This window comes from Penicillium chermesinum (genome assembly GCF_028974085.1).
Source record: "Penicillium chermesinum strain IBT 19713 chromosome Unknown utg000004l:1.0-3345178.0:1.0-3348027.0, whole genome shotgun sequence".
NCBI lineage: Eukaryota > Fungi > Ascomycota > Eurotiomycetes > Eurotiales > Aspergillaceae > Penicillium > Penicillium chermesinum.
Window position 1 is genome coordinate 2,258,406 of NW_026695314.1, and position 19,359 is coordinate 2,277,764.

The window sequence follows — 19,359 nt, forward strand, 5'->3', positions numbered from 1 at the left end:
TCCATGTCTCGTTGTGATTCATAGCGTTTTGATTGCATCTTGGCCGTCGTACTGTGGAGATCACCAAAAGTGCCTCTCTTGTATTCATTTAGACCTTTACTACTAGTAGTAGAAAGCCACAGATTCAAATTCTACCAGTGCAATTGGGTACTTCACAGCGTGTTCTGTACTGCTTTCCATTGTACTCTGGAAGCATAGAACGTCATTCAGGACCAACAATTTTCCGGTGCTTATCGCTTTGTTTCTTATCGGTGCGAGCTAATCGCATCCACCGAACGCGACAGTCAATCCTTTTGACCGCGTCGTCAAGCACAAGTTCATCATGACTTCCCGCAAGCGCTCTGCAGAGGACTCGGTGGCCCAATCCAAGAAGGCCAAGACAGGCAGATCCCTTGTGCCGCCCCAGACTGATGACAATGGTGATAAGTTCTGGGAAGTCTCGAAGAACCGTCGCGTCACCCTCTCCAATTTCCGCGGCAAGAACATGGTCAGCATCCGTGAATACTACGAGAAGGATGGCAAGGCTCTTCCCGGCAAGAAGGTCGGTAGCTGCTGATATAGGGCCTTCATACCAACCGTTGCTAGTCATAACGTTGAGGCCTGTGGAGCTAATTAGTTATCTTATGTAGGGTATCTCGCTCCCAATGGATCAATTTTCCGCCTTCATTACCCTTTTGCCCGAGATTGAGGAAGCCCTCGTGGAGGCAGGAGAACATCCTCCGCGGGCAAACTATGATCGCCCTGCCAATGACAATGATGAGGATGTTGAGGGTGGAACTGTGAGCCCTTCTAAGCAGAATATCGAAGAGACTAGTGATGAGGAGGAGTAAATGAATTATTTGTGACGAGACCTTGCTACATGAGACAAGTCACTGGAATGATACGATCATAATGGAAGCGAAGAATGAAGTAAATTGAGACTTGGCATGACAAATGCCTACATTTATGTTTGCCGGTCAGTTTGGAGGTAAAAATGGACACTCCATGAACTCTGATCATATTTCTCCTTTCAAGCCATAGAAGACACAGCGATGGTACATTCTGCTGCAGCTAATGTGTGAGTATATCGAGTTTGGGGAGGTGTCAATCCGTGGCTGGGGCTCCCACTTTGGCTTCTGTGCTTCTAGCTATTAGGTAGGGCCCCTAGGAACTTAGGAACGTCCAGGTTCTATCACCTAAGCTTGTCTCTAGAGCCCGGCTGTTGGGCTTATTTCTAAGGATGTTTTCTTCCTGAGGCCTTCCTGAGGTCGTCTAAATAATTTCCTTTTCCTATTAGTACTACTAGAACAGATCCGGGCCGGTGGATATATATTGCGGCTGGAACTCGAATCCAACCTTTGAAGGGTAGACGCATATATCAATAACATACTACTAATGTACTCATGAGTTCCTTCTCTTTACTTGAATCATGATCCATCGTCCCACGAGAAGTAGGAAAGAACACAAGACTGACCGAAAACATCCAAGTGGTACTACACCGTGCGCCTTCGAAGATAAAAGACATCGAAGTGCTTCCCCGCGGCTAATCACAGCTTAACCGAAAGCCAGAGAATACCTTGACTACGTCATTTTGTCATTTTACTACTCAGGATTGTTCATGTCATAGACTAGTACGGGTACAGGCATAACGGCTTAAGATGACTTCAATTTAGATTTTTAGGGTCTAAGCCCCGCCAGAGATCAATGGTGTACTGCTTAGTATGCCAAGTCACTGGTTCGGCGCATAGAGTTACTAGGATCAAGGACTACATCTATCTAGCCCAATACCTACTGATACATCTAGTTAAGCTCGCACCACTGTTACAACGTCCATGCCACATTTGACACTGGCCGCTGTGAGCCGAGACTTCACTAAGCCTATGGTCGATCGGAGCCTACGGCGATTCGAGAGAGATACCATCTCGAAGGGGTCCGGTCGATCGTGAAGGGTGGAGGATGTAGGGTGAAGGGCGGGGGTTTGGGAAATGGTTAATCGGTTTGGAATTATTTCTGCGAACAAGACGAGAGAGGGGCGACCGGTATTCATCGAGGAAACGCTAGGACGGAGAGACGGCGAGGACAAGGGATTGCTCGACGATCGTTTCGGTTGGAATCCGAGCTGCTGGCCAGGAGAATTACCCACACCCGGCAAAAAAAAGAAAACAAATCGCAGTTAACAGCCACGAGAAACTCCACCTCAAAACAGCCGTAAGATCAACTTGGAGAATGTGAAAGCCAGATAAGCAATTGAGGGGGTGCTGTTCAGTGAAGGGGGGAAACGAAGACGCCAGGAAGACCAGGAAAGAAAAATCTCAACCTTTTGAGTTCGGGGAGTAGAGAATACCCGCAGGCATCTGGATTGCCGATGATACCGAGGACAAAGGGTGGCATGGCACCATGCGGGTCTGCTCAGCAGTGTCAAGCTCATCATGAGTGGAGGCATGAACTTCGGCGACTGCTTTTGGCTTTTGTATTAATACAGGCCGAGAATGGGGTATTTTGCACGGCGATTGGACTGTAACTCACCGGTAGGTTCGTCTTCGGCGGGGGCAGCCTCACGCTCATCATCACGGCGCTCACGATCCTCTTCACGGCGTTCACGGTCCTCCTCACGTCGCTCTTCCTTGGGGTCGCGGTCACGTTCATCAGGGCTGCGGGAGCGATCACGGGAACGGTCACGGTCACGGCGGTCATAATCGCGGTCACGGTCACGGTCGCGGTCACGGCGGTCGTAGTCGCGGTCACGGCGATCATAATCACGGTCATCACGACGATCATCACGCTCATAGCGGTCATCACGGCGAGGTGAGTAGTCACCACGGCTGCGGCGGGGTGAAGGGGAACGGCCGCGACGAGGAGGGGTACGGTCACGACGGCGCCCATCACGGCCAGAGTCAAAGCGCCAAGAGGCAGAAGGTGGAGTGCGCGCCCACTGACAATATGAATTAGCAAGTGCTTATAAGAAAATTGTGAAGAGTTTTGGAACGTACCTCAATCTTCAACAAATCCTCACGGCCAATGCGTTTGTTGTGCATCTCATGGTAAGCATCATCAGCATCGCGGCGACTCTCATATTCAACGAAGGCGAAGCTATGAAGTCCATTAGAACAATATCGATGACATGCAATATTAGCGTTCACTCACAGTCGGCTAGATTGGGTGCGAGGGGCCGGGATGTCACAGCGAACGAGGCGACCATAGCTAAGACAAGTCAGTAAGCATATGAACGGTCATATGAACAAGTATAGCTAAGAGACTCAAATGTAGTTTCGTGGGAGTGAGGAGCTTCACAGCGCCATTAACCTTGTATCTAATTTTTGTAGATTTCAAGGATTCCACTAAGACATAGAAGGGAAGGCGAAAGGGGGGGGGAAGAAGGAGCGCAGCGCAGCGTCATTGTCGCGCGTTGGGTGGAGCTCGAAAAACCGGGAGCTTAACGCCGCAGTTGGTGTGGATGTCACATACCGTTCGAATTCGTAGGCAAGGTCACGGGCTCGAGTGCCATGGCCGAAGCCAGTGACATACAAAGTAGTTCCCGAACGAGACATGTCGCGCAATGGAACAGCGGTGGTGCACACGGAGGAGGAAGGTAAGGAAGAGAAAAGAAGTTCAAATTGATGAAAATGACGTCCGGAAAGGAACAAAGAGGACACGTGACTTGAGCGCTTCACAGACACCTGGAATGCAATTTGCCCCCAAAGTTGGCGCTTGTGCAGGACGATCGTCGGTTGCTGGCAGGGGTGAAGATGGAATTGTTCAGCATTGCTCTTGGAAATGCTCTATAGATAGCCTAACAAATTACTTCATTGGTTCGACATGCTTGCCCAGAGCTCTAGTTGGGGATCGGGTGGTGAGCACCGGCCTCTCGGAAGGTACCGTAGGCGCCGGTAGTCGGAATGATGTTTTTCGTTTCGCATCTTGCCTACTCCAATCTCCCCTCTCCACTCCAACAGCTGTACCCCAGGATTCCTCTTAGACCTCTGCTGCGCGCCCCAGTGGTTTCTTTCCTTGTTTCATGCCCTATTCGACTCTTAGAATCTAGAAACTATACCAGGAACCTCGTTCTTTTCCGCTCGGGCTAGATTTTCAGCTTTGCGCCCCCTTTGCCTACTTCCTACCTGGGCACCTCAATCTTCCGTCCTGGCCCTTGCTCAGCCCCAAACCCACTCCGAAACACGCGGGAACAAGGACATTGCTACAAAGCCGCTCAAGGATGGACCAGTGAAGGGTCAGGAAGAAAGCATTGCGGACAAGCTTCATGGCCAGCGTGAATTTCATACTCTTGATTCCCTGTCCGTGTTCCTAGCCGCGGGAGCTCGATCTAACCCCCGCAATTATCATCTCGAAGGCTGAAAGAGGACACGCTGGATTGGACTCGACTTGAAGCTATTGAGAAAAGCGCTGCGTCTAGTCGCGTTTCCACCCTTAGTTGCCACACCAGTCGAGGGCGCATGCGGTCAAGATGAGTCTCAATCGTGAAAATGGACCTCAGCAGGAGGAGCTGAAGGAGCAGAAAAAGGCCACTTTGCAGGCCATACCACTCCCTACAAGTGCCATTAAGGTTTGGCTCCGTACATTTTCTTTTAGAATGAGTACTGTGGCTAACCGTTGATGATCTCATTTTAGGGATCTATCACCGAACCCCCTGGCATCATAAGACAAGCGAAGAACAAACTCTCAGAGCCCGTTGTTGCTGCATTCATGGCCGGTGGGGTTGCTGGCGCTGTTTCTAGAACGATTGTGTCGCCACTTGAGCGTCTCAAGATCTTACTTCAAGTACAAAGTGTTGGACGAGAGGAGTATAAACTGTCGATATGGGAGGCTCTAAAAAAGATGGGCCGCGAGGAAGGTTGGCGAGGATTCATGGCAGGAAATGGTACCAACTGCATTCGCATCATCCCTTATTCGGCAGTGCAGTTTGGAAGCTATAACTTTTACAAGGGTGTAAGTGGCCACTCATAGATAGATCCATACCGTCTTGAACATCTCGCGTCACACCAATGGGGACTTACGCTAACTTTGCTAGTTCATCGAATCTCCAGGTGGCGAAATGTCGGCGCTTCAACGTCTGGCGTGTGGAGCTCTCGCCGGTATTACTTCAGTTACATTCACATATCCCCTAGACATTGTACGCACGAGGCTGTCTATCCAGACGGCCTCGTTTGCGGATCTCGGCACACGAGATGCCTCTCAAAAATTACCCGGCATGTTTCCCACCATGGTCTCTATCTACAAAAATGAGGGGGGGATGCTCGCTCTTTATCGAGGCATTATCCCTACCGTCGCGGGAGTCGCACCATATGTGAGTTGTTGCTTCTGACCCTTCTGATTAATGAATATAGCCTTGGTGCTGACTCGCTAAGGTTGGACTGAACTTCATGATCTATGAGTCCGTCCGAACTTACTTTACGCCGGAAGGGGACAAGAATCCTAGCCCGTGGCGGAAGCTAGCCGCCGGTGCAATCTCTGGCGCCATTGCTCAAACTTGCACATATCCCCTGTGAGTTCAATTGCCACACGTAATATCCAATTCTTTCATTCTAATTGGGCCTAGTGATGTATTACGACGACGCTTCCAGATCAATACGATGTCTGGAATGGGCTATAAATACAAATCTATCTTCGATGCCGTACGAGTGATTATGGCCGAGGAAGGAATGCGAGGCATGTTCAAGGGAATTGGGCCCAATCTTTTGAAGGTTGCACCAAGTATGGCTAGCAGCTGGCTCAGTTTCGAGTTGACACGGGACTTCCTTGTCTCGCTGAATGATAGAGATTAGTGACAACTAAGGGTAAATATCGAGTTTTCCGTCTCGGTCTTCTTTGTCTCCCATATCGAACTTCTTCTCTTGGTGGTTGTTTTCCAGTTTCCCAAGGGCGGTGTATATAGTCTTTAGAGCCCCAGCCATCAAAATACTACCAATTAAAGATCTGGCAATTCTTCCTCGCCATAGCCTCAGCATGCAGTCTAACTTGAGGGGCAAGATCCCAGGTATTTTATAAAGGCTATAACCGGAGCCAGCCTGGAGTATTCTGAGTCCCGTCCATAGATCCACTTGGGCTCATTGGCTCCACCACCGGCCTCGAGTCGGTCGGGTCAGCTGACCCAACCGACCAGCTTAGTCAAGATCTCATCCTATTCCGGACTAGCGTAGGGCTCAACCCACACACACCCGCGCAGCCGAACTCCAACACCAAAAACCTTTGCGTTTTCCAGACCGGTGCGACAGCGACTAACTCCCAGGTGTTCAATCCATAATCAGCAGCCATGGGTATGTTCCAACGCCTTCGATTCGCCTGTCATTGAGATAGCACTGTCTTGCCTAAGACTGTGTCTACTGGCTCCTCTCGTTCCTGCCGCTGATTCCAATCGAATTATATAGGTATCGACCTCGACCGTCACCATGTGCGCAGCACCCACCGCAAGGCTCCCAAGAGCGAGAACGTCTACTTGCAGGTGCTGGTGAAGCTCTACCGCTTCCTTGCCCGTATGATCACCCCCTCCGAAAGCGAAGTATCCGTCGACGCTGCAATTTGTGGAAAGACGCGAAATTTTGTGATGGAACCGAGTAACTGACCGTGCATTTCTGCGTCGATTAGGCCGCACGGAGTCCAACTTCAACAAGGCTGTTCTGCGCCGCCTGTTCATGTCCCGCATCAACCGCCCCCCTGTCTCGCTTTCCCGCATCGCCGCGAACGTGAACGACACCCAGAAGGGCAAGACCGTCGTCGTTATCGGTTCCGTCACCGATGACAACCGTCTCCTGACCGTCCCCAAGCTGTCCGTTGCCGCTCTCCGTTTCACCGCTACTGCCCGTGCCCGCATTGAGAAGGCCGGTGGTGAGACCCTCACTCTGGACCAGCTTGCTCTGCGCGCCCCTACCGGTGCCAACACTCTGCTCCTCCGTGGCCCCAAGAACGCCCGTGAGGCTGTTAAGCACTTCGGCTTCGGTCCTCACTCTCACAAGGTGCGTTTTCCTTTATTTCTTTTCCCCTTTCTCGAGTGAAAGGAAAATCTCTGTTGTTGGTTTAATTGTAGTGCTAATATTGTTTTCCATTTTACAGAAGCCCTACGTTGCCAGCAAGGGCCGCAAGTTCGAGCGTGCCCGTGGTCGCAGACGCTCCAAGGGTTTCAAGGTCTAAGCTTAGACCCTGGGAGGATGGTGATACAGGCATTAGGTTGGCAGTGCATATTTTTCATGATGAATCTTCAATCGCACTGAATTGCCGACTGTCTGCATGTCTCGAGTCAGGCCGGAAGGCCAAAGTCGATGTACCTAAAAATACCAGTGGCGTCTTGTCTTTGGTTGGACTGCGAGATGGGAAATTACCGAATGGAGGGGACACAAAAGAAAAATGCATCCGGCTTAGTCCTCATCCTTTCTTACGATTGCGAAATGTTCAAAAAAAATTACTTGTTGAATTGTTCTTTTTCTCTTTAACGGGCTATTTACACCTTGGCTCTTTTTAGATTGGTAGGCTCGCGTGGATGAATTTTCGCCCACCCTCGCCGTCATGGTAATCCCCGGCCCGTGCCCATTGCCTCGAATCAGGTATTTATAGATGGTCAATCCCTCCAGTCCAACCGGTCCCGGGAATGGATCTTGTTCGTGCTAATGCCTACCTCCGTTCCAAATCCGTAGCGCATCCCATCGGCAAACCGGGAAGAGGCATTCCAGTAAACGCCCGCACTGTCAATACCACTCATGAACATATTTGCGAGTTCTCGAGACTCAGTCAAAATAATGTCGGTATGCTTTGAATGGTGGGCGTTGATGTGTGCGATCGCTGCCTCAACTGCTGCCGCTGGAGGGTTAGTGGATGGGATGGTTTTGACAGCCAGAATCAAGTCCAAGAATTCAGTGTTATAGTCGGCCTCGGTGGCTGGCTGTATCTTGGCGGCCTGGTCTGCGGACAAGACCTTCGTCAAGGCAGTAAGAGAGGGTTCATCACAGCGCAATGACACGCCCTTGGCGATAAGAGCCTCCGCTACGGCCGGGAAAGTCGATCCTAAAATGTCCTCGTGGACGAGCAAAGATTCTAGCGCGTTGCAAGCAGCTGGGTAGTCGGTTTTTGAGTCCACAATAACCTTCACGGCCATGTCTTTGTCGGCGTCGGAGTGAATGTAGGCAGAGCATAGACCGTCAGCGTGTCCAAGGACGGGGATTTTCGTGTTGTCCTTGACGTATCGAACAAGTTCATTTGATCCTCGGGGGATCACTAGGTCGATTTCTGAGTCTTGCGCCAAGAGGGATGAGATTGCGTCACGAGTCTTGACTAGTTGGATGGATGCTACTGGGACTTGAGTTGCAGAGATGGCTTCCGCGACAACCTTCGCGATAGCCACGAAGGACTCAGTGGATTCTTTCCCACCCTTGAGAATGGCTGCATTTCCGGACTTGATAGCCAGGGCTGCGATATTTGCAATGACCTCTGGGCGGGCCTCGAAAATAATAAGGAGGACACCAATCGGGCAGCTGACTCTCTCTAAACTGAGACCCTCATCTAACTGGGTTCGTAGTGATACCTTGCCCACTAGAAGGAAACATAGTTAGTCAACGGAAGGCCATAGGGACCGGAGACGGTAAAATGATGGCGGAGCAGCCGAACCAAAAGGCAAAGGCTTGGGTAACATACCAGGATCCTCCAAGTTTCGTACACTCAATATGCCCTCCAGCATATCATCATATTTGCCAGGCCGAGACAAATCCAGTCTCTTCAGCACACTCTGGCTTAAATTGCCATCTCTGGCAGCTTGGGTGGCCAATTCGATATCCCGCGCATTGGCAGCTAAGATCGTGCTTCGATTCTTATTGAGTGCTTGGTGAAGGACGGTCAAGGCTTCGTTTCGTGCATCGTTCGAGAGCGTTGCGAGGCGGCGGGAGGCAAGAGATGCGCTGCGGGCAACGTCTACCGCAGACGACTCGGTCAAAGACATAATGGAAGGGTGTAGCGTTGATATATTAGGCAATTGGAGAGAGCACAATACTCTAGCAAGTCCTTTGATGCTCTTTGTAGACCGAAGTGACCCCGAAAAAAAAACGTCGAGTGACTCAGGCCGCGGAGGGGCAGCCGCATTCCGAAGCGGTGGGGAAGGTGGCCGCTGTTGCGTATGCTCCACTTCCCTCAGCAGCTCTGGAAAGCTTCCAACTTCAATCTTCCTCCTCTGTGGATCGCACTAGTTCCTCAGCCTCTTTACATGCTTTTGGTTGAGGTACAGCCGTCCGAAATATTGCCAAGCTTTTAGCTGATATCGACCCTACGCGCGGCACCCAGCACATCTCCCGCACAACTCCCCGGCTGGGGCCTTTCTCCAAGCCTCCCCCGCCTCCACGGTGATAAGCCGCAGTCCAATAGACAAAGGTCGTCAGGCCTTGTGCTGAGATGGCTTCCTTGAACGAGATCGTTGTGGCGTCAACAGAGTTTGGCAACGTAGTGCATCCGTCCGCTGAGGCTTACGATCGCCAAATACGCCAACACTTGTCCTTCCTCAGGCGTGCTCTTTCGAATCAAGATCTCAACTCTGTTCTGAACGATGAGAGCGTATTTGACGTAAGCAAATATGCTGATTTGAATAGCTCTACTTGATGATTTGATTTAATTAACTGCTCGGCCCTAGAAACTTGACCCTTCAAAGGATTCAATCACCTACTTGCTGATCCTTCGACATCAAATCAAAGCCGCGCAAGAGAAGGCGGGCAAATCAACACCAGCGAAGTTGCTTCCAATCGGCGGACTCTGGCGGAGAATGGCCTATTATCTAGAAAACTTCGAACCTGTTCAAACAAGATATGTCGGCCAAGAATGGCGCCAGGTGGTCGAGGTGTTTGCACAGACCGCTGAGGAATTTTCTCAAGTAAGTGTTCTTCGTTTGTGGCCAATCAGTCGCACTAACTATTTCTCTATAGCCGATCTTAGCTACTCAGGTTATCAGGGACGCGATATTGCGACTCGACCCATCATCTGCCGTCTTCACGTCTACTCACCTTCTTTTTGCCCGACTCTGCCTCCGAGCCAAGACATACTCCTGCGCCCTCCCGGTTTTGAAGAGGCCTATCTGCCATATCCCGGCAGCTTTAAATGGCAGTAATCTCCGATCTGCTCCATTATTATGCGACGATCACCAATCCAGCTTGGCCTTTTTGGGGGAGAAGTCGGGTTTCTCATCGAAATTATCGCACAAGGAGTTCCTGGAGTATTTCCTCTACGGGGGCATGATCTTTATGGCTGTGAAAGATTGGCGCAATGCGTCACATTTTCTCGCGACTGTGGTCTCAATGCCGTCCGTTGGTGTCATCAGCAAAATCATGCTCGAGGCCTACAAGAAATGGATCTTGGTAGGGCTTTTGGAGACAGGAAAGGTGCGTACTTGGGCTTCTGGTCAAGATCAGAATGTGACTGGGCCAAATTGCTAACCTTTTTCTTTACTTTTTGGACAGCTCAACACGTTACCTAGCATCACTCCATCGCATGCGAGCAAAACATACCACACCTTGGCTAAACAATACGTCCAACTTGCCGAGGCTTACGAGCGTGGGGACTCGAGGAAATTCCAGGAAAGATTTGACAGCGGGGAAGAAAGGTGGAAGCAGGTAAGTCGAATCTACTCATCGAAAGCGACGGGCTGCTAATGAATTGCTCTAGGACAATAATACTGGTCTTGTACTTCAAGTGTCGGAGAGTTTGACAGCCCATTTCCTAAAACGGATCAAGAAAACATTCGCTTCATTGACCATTTCCCAGCTGCTAGAACAGGATACGCCTCTACCCAAGGATCCTGCCGCCGCAGAGTCTATTATCGCGTCCTTGATTACAGCAGGCGACTTGAAGGCTACTTTGGTACATTCGTCAAACCACTCTGGTGACACAATGTTGAGGTTCTCTGCCGGCTCAAATTCCTCACGATTGTCCCACGAATTAGATGTTCAAGCACAGCTAAAGAAAGAGAAGCTTATGCTCGAGGTGTTGATGAACCGAATTGACGAGAGCAAGCATAACCTTGCACTCAGTGACGAACTCGTCGATCACCTCAGGAAGGGGCAGTCGTGGACTGGAGCTGGTGAAAATGGTGCTGACAAGGATGACGGTGCGGACATAGAAGAGGACATCATGGTTGACTTTGCTTAAGATTTTTTTTTTTTGGAAAGATGGGAGTGACTTGCATAGCTACACTCGGCGTCTTACTGGAGCAAATACTGAATACACAGTTTACGAAGTGCCTTGCTGGTATCCTGTTAGGCTTGACTGCATGGTTTGTTGGTCTTGTACATAGACTGCAAGTGTCTTCTCAGAGAACGAGCTCTTGCGCGCAGAACTCGATATCCGCTTGACTTATCCGTTTCCTTGTAATGACGATGGTGGGGGTGGTGGTGGTGGTGGTGGTGGTGGGATTCAATCGGCAATAGATCAATAGAAGGCTAAGGGAGAACAGCTGCAAGAAGGTCCTTGAATAACTGGGGGAGAGGGGTGTATGACATGGTCTTTTATGAAGTACGGATAGTCATCTTTCTATGCTGGTTCTCGGAGTCCCGTTTTGCTGCTTTCCACTAATACTCGTTTACATGTCATGGGATTTATTTGCAACCAACGAACCTGGTGCGGAAGCCCATCCACAGCGAACAAGGTCAATCACGCTTTCGAGAAATTTTTGGAGCATTGCTTCATAAATGAGGGGTTTTCGGTGCCATGGGAACGAGTCTGTCGAGTCAAGCGCAATCAGAAGCTCTGATCGGTCTCAGGCTCAGGGGTCAGGTGGGCAATTTTGGAAAGGAAATATTCCAAAGGCTGCTCTCCATACTGCTCGGGCATGCGCTGACATGCCCGGAAAGCTTCCTCATAATGTAGGGCAGTAAGGTCGCGTGTGCGGCCACTTAGCCGGTCCTTCTGAGTTCGCAGATTCTTGAATGCACAATAGGCCAACAGCTCCCGCTTTTGCTTTCCCGCTTTTCTTTGAGTGATCGCCAGTGCCGTTGCTGCTTTCTGTCCCGGGTTTGGTTGTCGTTGGGCTCCCAGCCTAAGTACTTCCGCAGTCAGTTCCGTCTTCACGGCGTCGTGGATCCGTTTTACTTCCGTATGCCTATACTTGGCGAAGTTTCCTGCTCACGCTTGCCCATGAGCTTCTTGGGGGCATGGGCGAAGACGTCCTGACGCCCTGAAGAGCATCGGACTCTGGCTTGCAAATTTCCTGACTTTTCGCTTTGGGAAGCTGCGGCCTCCTAGCTGAACGGAAGTTGCCCTCGTTACAAATCATTGACGCAGGTGGCCTTTCTTAGTGAAGGCCATCTGAAATTGCTTGCGGATTTTGACTCTGCACTTGACGATTTCGATGAGCTCGTTCGCCCCCAGGTCGTACGTCCTACGGACACCCTCAGGCATGTCCTTCAAGCTCTGAGGTAAAGCCTCCTTCCCTGTACTGGGTATCCTTTTGTAAGTGAGTCACAGTGATAAAACTGAGTATGTTCTGGATCTGTGTCTCGCCTGTGTCCACGTTGGGATTGAAGAGGTCCCCCAGCACCAAGCGTCGCAGGAACGGCCATCAAGGACTGGAGAGTTTCAAAATCGTTTCGGCCTGCGCTTTGCTGGCAGAGATGGCTCTGCTGGAGCAGAGGAGGAAATGTGCGAGAAAGGGGAAGACCATGTGGGGGTCAACTAACTTCAAGTTAGCTCTGACAAGTGAGCCACGATCAATGTGAAAGATCACGTAACAATTCTAAGTTTGGATTTCAATCTTTGCAGTAGCTTGCTGTAAAAAGCCTCCAGATATTCCTTCGCTGTATGACCTTAACCTGAACCTGGAGCATCGTGAATAATTACTGGCAGTGTCATACGAAGTAGACCGCGGGCTTCCGAGGTAATTTGAATACGTGAAGCGTGGGGTATACTGGGATGCTCTGGGTATCAAGGCCCTCTTGTGACGGTCGCTTCTCAATCCACAGAGGAGCTGTAGGTATGCCCATTCCCTCATGTGTTTAAGTGTATAGCGCAGGGAGTGATACCGACCGGAGCATGTCCCCAGCATGGTTATTTTTGAGTGCCGCCCAACCGAAGCCTCGATGCGTTGTAATGACACAGTGTTATAGTCTAGTCTAGGCCGGCCCAAAGGCTCGGAACAGGATCCAATTATTTACGCAGAAAGATAAGTGCCACCATGGGAGATGACATCTGCATTCGATACGAGTACGAGCGACTAGGGGCAGATAGTACCAAGTAACTGCATTCACAGCCCTGGAGGCCAGCCCCGCTCTCCCAAAACTTGGACAGTGTCCTTCATTAATGCCTATTTTACAGACAATTAGATTGCTCTGCTTCAAGTTCGCACTAGATCCGATGTTAGTGGGTATCATGGTGTCCCTGGAGCTAACGATTTCGCATGGCATACTAGCAGTGTAATCATACCCGCGACCAAGGAATTCTCTCGTGTGGATCCCTGAACGAGACATTATCTGAAGAACTTCTCTGAAGGCTACGGTGAGTTGTACCGACCAATCGGATTACCCAATTGGGACAAATCGCAGCGCCGGCTCTCGCGGGTTGTTTTCCAAATGACATCCGAGGCCAATGGAGGGCGAGAGGGTAGAAGGGGCATTCCAGGAATGCCGCCACCGGAGATTCTTTGCTAGCAATACAAGGAAACCAAGATACCCGTGGGCGCCATATTCGCTCGCTCTCGTTCTCTCGTTTATAAATCTTTCCGATTGGAGCCCGCAAAGCCCCACTCTCTTTTAAGCGTGGCCCACCTTCAAACTATGTAGAAGCGGCCCAGGAACCTCGATCTACCTATGAGATCTCACCGTATCTGCAAGGTCCGAGCCTGATCCGAGAAAGAGCTATTGGAGTAACTGAAGCTTTGCCAATTCGGATGCTAGCTAGTAACTCGGTGATTTGTCACTATTTGCTCAAATCTTGGTAAGACCTTGCTTTTTCACCCGAAGAAGCACGTATTGACGTTGATCCAAATAACTCAACCCGATCCGGCAAATGAGGTCGCTGGCACTAGCGGTACAGAGTGGTAAACGAGGTTAATGCATAGACCACTTTGGGAGGCAGGGGCTGCGATCGAATGGTGCCAATATGCCGATCAAGGAACTCTGGCCTGGACTATATAAGGAGGTATGAAACTACCTCGTGAACTGCGCTTTTCGAACTTGGATAGGCCTTTAATTGTTAATACCCTAAGACCAACTTTTCTCTTTGACAACATGAAGCTCAGCTCTGTCTCTCTCTTCAGTGCAGCAGTCGGACTCGCCTCTGCGAGCCCTGTTCATAAACGCGCTGGCGTCACTGACGGTATGTCTTTAAACCACATTCAGCGTTCAACCAATGCGCTGACAATTATCCCGACAGCTGATATCCTGAACTATGCTCTGACCCTGGAGCATCTGGAGGCCGCATTCTACGAGGAGGGTCTGAAGAACTATACCCACGATGACTTCACGAAGGCTGGAATGAAGGACCCCTTCTACAGCAACCTGAAAATGGTCGCGATGGATGAGCAGACCCACGTCCAGTTTCTGACGCAAGCTCTGACAGGTATGGCCCCAAGCCGACCACTGTCATCCCCAGGTCGAGAGAAGTAGAACTAATCCTTCACGTAGCGGCCGGAGCTCAGCCGGTGGCAAAATGCAACTACTCTTTCCCTGCCACCGATGTGAAGAGCTTCCTTGCTCTCGGAAGCGTTTTGGAAGGTGGGAAGACCCCAAAAGCCTCTTGAAGAAGTAACTTGAATTAACACATGGACATTCCCAGGTGTCGGAGTCAGTGCCTACCTCGGTGCTGCTGCCTCCATCATGAACGATACCTACCTTACCGCCGCCGGAAGCATCTTGACCGTCGAGGCTCGTCACAGTGCCTATCTGCGTGCTGCGCTTGGAGAGGCTCCTTCCCCTCAGGCCTTTGACGACCCTCTTGGCTTGAACGAAGTTTACACGGTCGCATCGCCCTTCATTGCCTCTTGTCCGTCCAGCAACCAGAAGCTGCCTGTGAAGGCCTTTCCGTCCCTCACGATGAGCTCTATGACCGGCTCCAAAGTCGATTTGATGGCTGGCCCTGGCTTCAACATGGACAACACCACTGGCCTCTACGCAGCCTTTATCACAGTCACCGGTCCTATCTGGGCTCAGCTTACTCCCAAGGGCGATGGAAAGTTCAGTGCCACCATCCCCGAGGGTGTGAGTGGCCAGAGCTACGTCGTCCTCACCAAGGGCAACAGCCAGGCTACCGATGACAACATTGTCGCTGGGCCCGCTATCGTTGAGGTATAACAGTACGCATTAGAAGTCCTTCGACAACCCAATACTGACTTTTCTGGCGCAGGTCGCTACCTCCACGTCAAGCATGGGAGGAGGCATGAATAGCACCACCTCCATGACTTCTAGTTCTCCTTCTATGAGCATGAGTGGGTCTGCTACCCCTACCCCTACCTACAACGCAGCTCCGGGTATGGCTCCTAGAAGCCTTGTTGGCGTTCTTGCTGGTTTCGTTGGTGCGATGGGACTTTTCCTCTAATGCGGAACTTACTAGCAGCTCCTCCTCCGTTTCGCAAATGCGGAACGGGAGTGCTGGAGATTCTCTTGTCCTTTATACATATAATTGATAGTCTGTTGTATTTTAAGAATCACGGTCTTTAATTCTCCGTTCCAATGCCAATCGAGCAATAGTACACAGGAGTGCGGGGTTTATGACGTAGACCAATGAGTGAGCTCCATAGCACGTACCCACTAAGGGAACTTCTAGAGCAAGTACCGGACTCCTTTTCCATCTCACGTGCCTCTCATGTCCTCTTGCAAGAGCCAGCTTAATGCCGCGCAGAGCTCACACGAAGTCGCGCTATGGCTGCGACAACTGCCGGAGGAGGCGCGTCAAATGTGATGAGCAAGGCCCTCCGTGTACCAACTGCATTGCGCGACAGCTGAGCGATTGCATTTACTCCAGGGTTGTACGCTCGACTTTAGTCCCAAAACCTCAGCAACATCCAACCCCTGTGGGAAACAATTACCCAAATATTCAGCCTCTGACTGGAGGGTCTCCAACCACTCCCACCAGCCCACTCACCGGCAATCCTTCGGCGATTGACGAGCTAGAGCTGATGCACCAGTTTTCCACGGCGACATACCAAAGCCTGTGTGTCAGCGAGTCTGAGACGCATACCTGGCAGGTCCTCATCCCCCGCCTCGCCCTCAAACATCGGTTCCTCATGAATAGCATTTTGGCTCTAGCCTCATTGCACCTTGCCACCAAGTACGAGGGCCCCGAAGCCCTAGCGTATATCGACGCCGGGCTCGAGCACCACAGTTTGAGTCTAGAGCCATTCCGCATCACGATAGATAATATCACACCAGATAACTGTGATGCCGCATTTGCACAGGCCGTTGTCACAACAGCTATCAGCCTCGCCCTGCCCCAGCTAACCGCAGCCCGCGGGAACGCGTTCCGCATGATAGACAATATCCTCATGGTCTTCGAGCTTCTTCAAGGGGTAAAGAAGATTCTTACCATCGCCAAGCCATGGATCAAGCTGGAGCTGTTCTCCCAGGGGAAGTTCTGGAAAAACGAGCTGGGCGACCTAGACAAAGACACCGAGATCGCATTGCACCAGCTGACACATATCAATGAGGCGGAAGGCTTCCAGTCCGACTCGTCTCATCCTCGTGTCAACAGAGAGGTAATAAGCAACCTACGGCACTGTTTCATGAAATTCGCTTGTTCCCCGGATCCGGCACCCGTGCTTGCTTGGCTTGCAGCGGTAGACAAGGAGTTTATCGATGATTTGCGCCGGCGGGAATCGTTTCCCCTATTGATTCTCGCCCACTGGTCGATTCTGCTCAACGGGCTTGATGAACAACGGTGGTGGGCTCGAGGCTCTGGAAGGATGCTGATATCCGAAGTGGCGGATGAACTGAAATCCGAAGAACCCCTATGGAACAGTGGGCTTGAATGGGTCAAATCAAAAGTGCCTGTAGAATGTGGAAATTCATATGGTAGTAGTCCCGTGGTGACTAATGGGGCAAACTAAAGAGTCTTGATGCCGGAGGAGATGGACGCCGGGTGGAAAGAAAAGAAAACAAGATGGTCAATAAGATCCAGGTCTTTATAAGCTTCTAATGGAGATTCGTACCTTCACGTCGTCCAAATCTTAGTTTTGATTTTATCGTAAGTAGAACCGAGATACTAGGGTGTCGTAATTTTGACCAAGCCATGAATGCATTTTCCTTCCTGGATTGGATTTCGCTTTGAGAGATTATGTATTAATTCATTTCAGAGAAGTCAATTGAACGGGAAAATGGGAAATCTGTCTATATGATTCGTGAGGAATACCTCTCGTGTGGAAATTATTTACAGTCCTCAAAGTCTCAAGAATTGAACGATATCAGCGATGTCGTCCGATGTCTCTATAGCCCAGCATGCCTCGCTAGCGCGATGAACTTGACCCGCCAGCACAGGCATGCACTGACCAATGAACTTCGTTTCTAACATTTCGTCGCTCAAAGGCACCTCGAGGCTTCCAACGGCATTTGTGATGTCCTTGGTGAATGTCCGCCCATCCTTGAGCGCAACAGTAACGGTTGCTTGCTCTGGCATCAAGGTGGGATGGATCTCAGCCGTAATGAGATCTCGAAGTGCAATCACCTTGGGATCACGCACCACACCGTCTGCATACTCGGCTGGTGTAGCCTTGCCAAATAGAAGGCCACACGCACCACTGTGGTAGACGCTGAATTTCCCTTCTAGGCCGTCTTTTGGGGTTTTCTTCCCGGTAAGCTCCAGAACCAAGGGGTGCACCTTTGCTGTAACTGATTTTATGCTCTGCGGGTTGGCGTTGTCTTCTCCGATCTCTCGACGCAGCTGAATACAAGCATCAATAATAGGATGGATGACAATGCCACAAGGAAAAGGCTTGAAGCTGTTCCGCAAGATTTCCCAACGGCCAACTTGAGATCCTGTACTGGCGAGGCCGTCCGGGCCATTCACACTCAACCATCGGTCCAGATTTTGTGCTGCATCTGCCTTGGTCGCCCCAACCACGTTGGCCCAGCCACGGTTGGCCTCCAGAGCCTTCTCGCTGCTGGTGTAGCCGTTTTCAGCCAATACAGCAGCCAACAGGCCACATTGTGCCGCGCGACCGGGATGAAAGGATTTGGTGTGCGAACCAAACATCTCGCGGAGCCCAATCACCTGCGTAGCCGCTAGCCCGATGGCGTGCGAGGTTTGCACGGTTGATAGGCGGAGGATTTTGGAGACAGCTACGGCAGCACCGATGCTGCCTGCTGAGGAGGTGATATGCCTGAATACTGCTGAGCAACCGGTGGCCACGAAATGGGAGGCATTTTACACTCACCAGCCAACGTCGTAGTGTTCTGGCCAAACAGTTAGCCCGACCTTACACTCCGCTTCGATTCCCGCTACAAGAGCCACGATGAAGTCTTCGCCGGAAACTCCCTTTTTCCATTCGGCAACTGCAAGAAGGGCGCTTGCGACGGGCCCGGTGGGATGGATGATTGTATCGAGATGGGTATCATCATAGTCGTGGACATGGGACGCTATGCCATTGATGAGCGCAGCGTGCTGGGCGTCGATTTGAATGCCGTGGTGACCCAGCAAGCTCGATGTAGGGGCTCCAAAAAAAGGCGACAAAGAGTTACGCTGACGAATTTAAGGAGAAGTCTCAAGAGACACTTGAAGCGGAAGACCGGCTTACTGCGATGGTAGTGGCTTCGTGTTGACTGCCGCCGATCGCACAGCCGACCCAGTTGTAAAAGCTGCGGACGGCGGCATGACTGACCTCATGCGGGAGATCCGGGTAGGTAAGAGCTTGTGCCCAAGTCGCGAGGCGTTGTGTGGCCATGATATCCCCAAATATCGAGATACTGACTTGATGCTTTACAAGGAATTCGACGAACCAGCCAAGAAACTTCGAGTGGCTATCAGACGAGGATTAGGGCTGCCAGGAAGACTGCCAGTGGCTGTTCCAGCGGCTCATCCGATCATCCGACCCCCGCACATAATATCAAGGCCTCTCCGAAATTATGCTTCTGTCTTCTTCATGCACTGTTTTCCCGCCTCAGAGCTTCAAATTCTACGACACTGAGGTTTGATGCTTGTCCAAGGTGTCGAAAACTGTTGGAGCTGCAGGAGACAGGGGGTCTGTAATGTACGGTATGTGGAGGAAATACATGTAACTCTGATTGTTCTAACCATGGAAAATGACAGGCACCGACTATTTATACACTGTGGTTTCTTTAGTTTGTACAACTCTAGGAAATACTATATATCTTCTAATAGTGAATATACAGACAGAAAATAAAAGATTTAGAACAGATGTCGGAACAAAGCTAAAGAATTCAGGCAGTCATAGCTACAAAGCTACCTTAGACCTCAGTTGGC

The 19,359-nt window shown here is 50.7% G+C and overlaps 8 protein-coding genes across 8 annotated transcripts; 5 read left to right on the top strand and 3 right to left on the bottom strand.

Moving 5' to 3' along the window:
- Positions 1-322: 322 nt before the first annotated feature.
- N7468_005733 (transcriptional coactivator p15/PC4 family protein) lies at positions 323-830 on the top strand (the record flags this gene model as incomplete). Its single annotated transcript, XM_058475029.1, has 2 exons — positions 323-541; positions 630-830. The coding sequence occupies 2 exons, from the start codon at positions 323-325 to the stop codon at positions 828-830; spliced, it is 420 nt and encodes a 139-aa protein (XP_058330769.1).
- Positions 831-2,325: 1,495 nt separating this feature from the next.
- N7468_005734 (uncharacterized protein) lies at positions 2,326-3,527 on the bottom strand (the record flags this gene model as incomplete). Its single annotated transcript, XM_058475030.1, has 5 exons — positions 2,326-2,384; positions 2,506-2,911; positions 2,970-3,069; positions 3,124-3,180; positions 3,319-3,527. Coding segments are annotated over 5 exons (831 nt in total), but the record flags the coding sequence as incomplete, so codon positions are not given.
- A 914-nt stretch (positions 3,528-4,441) lies between these two features.
- Positions 4,442-7,134, top strand: N7468_005735 (uncharacterized protein; the record flags this gene model as incomplete). Its single annotated transcript, XM_058475031.1, has 9 exons — positions 4,442-4,540; positions 4,606-4,923; positions 5,006-5,281; positions 5,343-5,479; positions 5,534-5,688; positions 6,030-6,200; positions 6,363-6,467; positions 6,580-6,947; positions 7,045-7,134. 9 exons carry the CDS (start codon positions 4,442-4,444, stop codon positions 7,120-7,122), a joined length of 1,707 nt encoding a protein of 568 aa, XP_058330771.1. The 3' UTR covers positions 7,123-7,134.
- A 412-nt stretch (positions 7,135-7,546) lies between these two features.
- N7468_005736 (glutamate-5-semialdehyde dehydrogenase) lies at positions 7,547-8,917 on the bottom strand (the record flags this gene model as incomplete). The annotated part of the gene is made up of 2 exons (XM_058475032.1): positions 7,547-8,514; positions 8,617-8,917. The coding sequence occupies 2 exons, from the start codon at positions 8,915-8,917 to the stop codon at positions 7,547-7,549; spliced, it is 1,269 nt and encodes a 422-aa protein (XP_058330772.1).
- Positions 8,918-9,363: 446 nt separating this feature from the next.
- Positions 9,364-11,106, top strand: N7468_005737 (putative COP9 subunit 3; the record flags this gene model as incomplete). Its single annotated transcript, XM_058475033.1, has 5 exons — positions 9,364-9,531; positions 9,599-9,835; positions 9,888-10,340; positions 10,419-10,571; positions 10,624-11,106. The coding sequence occupies 5 exons, from the start codon at positions 9,364-9,366 to the stop codon at positions 11,104-11,106; spliced, it is 1,494 nt and encodes a 497-aa protein (XP_058330773.1).
- Positions 11,107-14,177: 3,071 nt separating this feature from the next.
- Positions 14,178-15,483, top strand: N7468_005738 (ferritin-like domain-containing protein; the record flags this gene model as incomplete). The annotated part of the gene is made up of 5 exons (XM_058475034.1): positions 14,178-14,265; positions 14,323-14,508; positions 14,574-14,663; positions 14,725-15,233; positions 15,292-15,483. 5 exons carry the CDS (start codon positions 14,178-14,180, stop codon positions 15,481-15,483), a joined length of 1,065 nt encoding a protein of 354 aa, XP_058330774.1.
- Positions 15,484-15,775: 292 nt separating this feature from the next.
- N7468_005739 (Zn(II)2Cys6 transcription factor domain-containing protein) lies at positions 15,776-16,990 on the top strand (the record flags this gene model as incomplete). Its single annotated transcript, XM_058475035.1, has 1 exon — positions 15,776-16,990. The coding sequence occupies one exon, from the start codon at positions 15,776-15,778 to the stop codon at positions 16,988-16,990; it is 1,215 nt and encodes a 404-aa protein (XP_058330775.1).
- Positions 16,991-17,319: 329 nt separating this feature from the next.
- N7468_005740 (MmgE/PrpD family protein) lies at positions 17,320-18,820 on the bottom strand (the record flags this gene model as incomplete). Its single annotated transcript, XM_058475036.1, has 3 exons — positions 17,320-18,259; positions 18,314-18,618; positions 18,674-18,820. 3 exons carry the CDS (start codon positions 18,818-18,820, stop codon positions 17,320-17,322), a joined length of 1,392 nt encoding a protein of 463 aa, XP_058330776.1.
- Between the last annotated feature and the right edge of the window lie 539 nt (positions 18,821-19,359).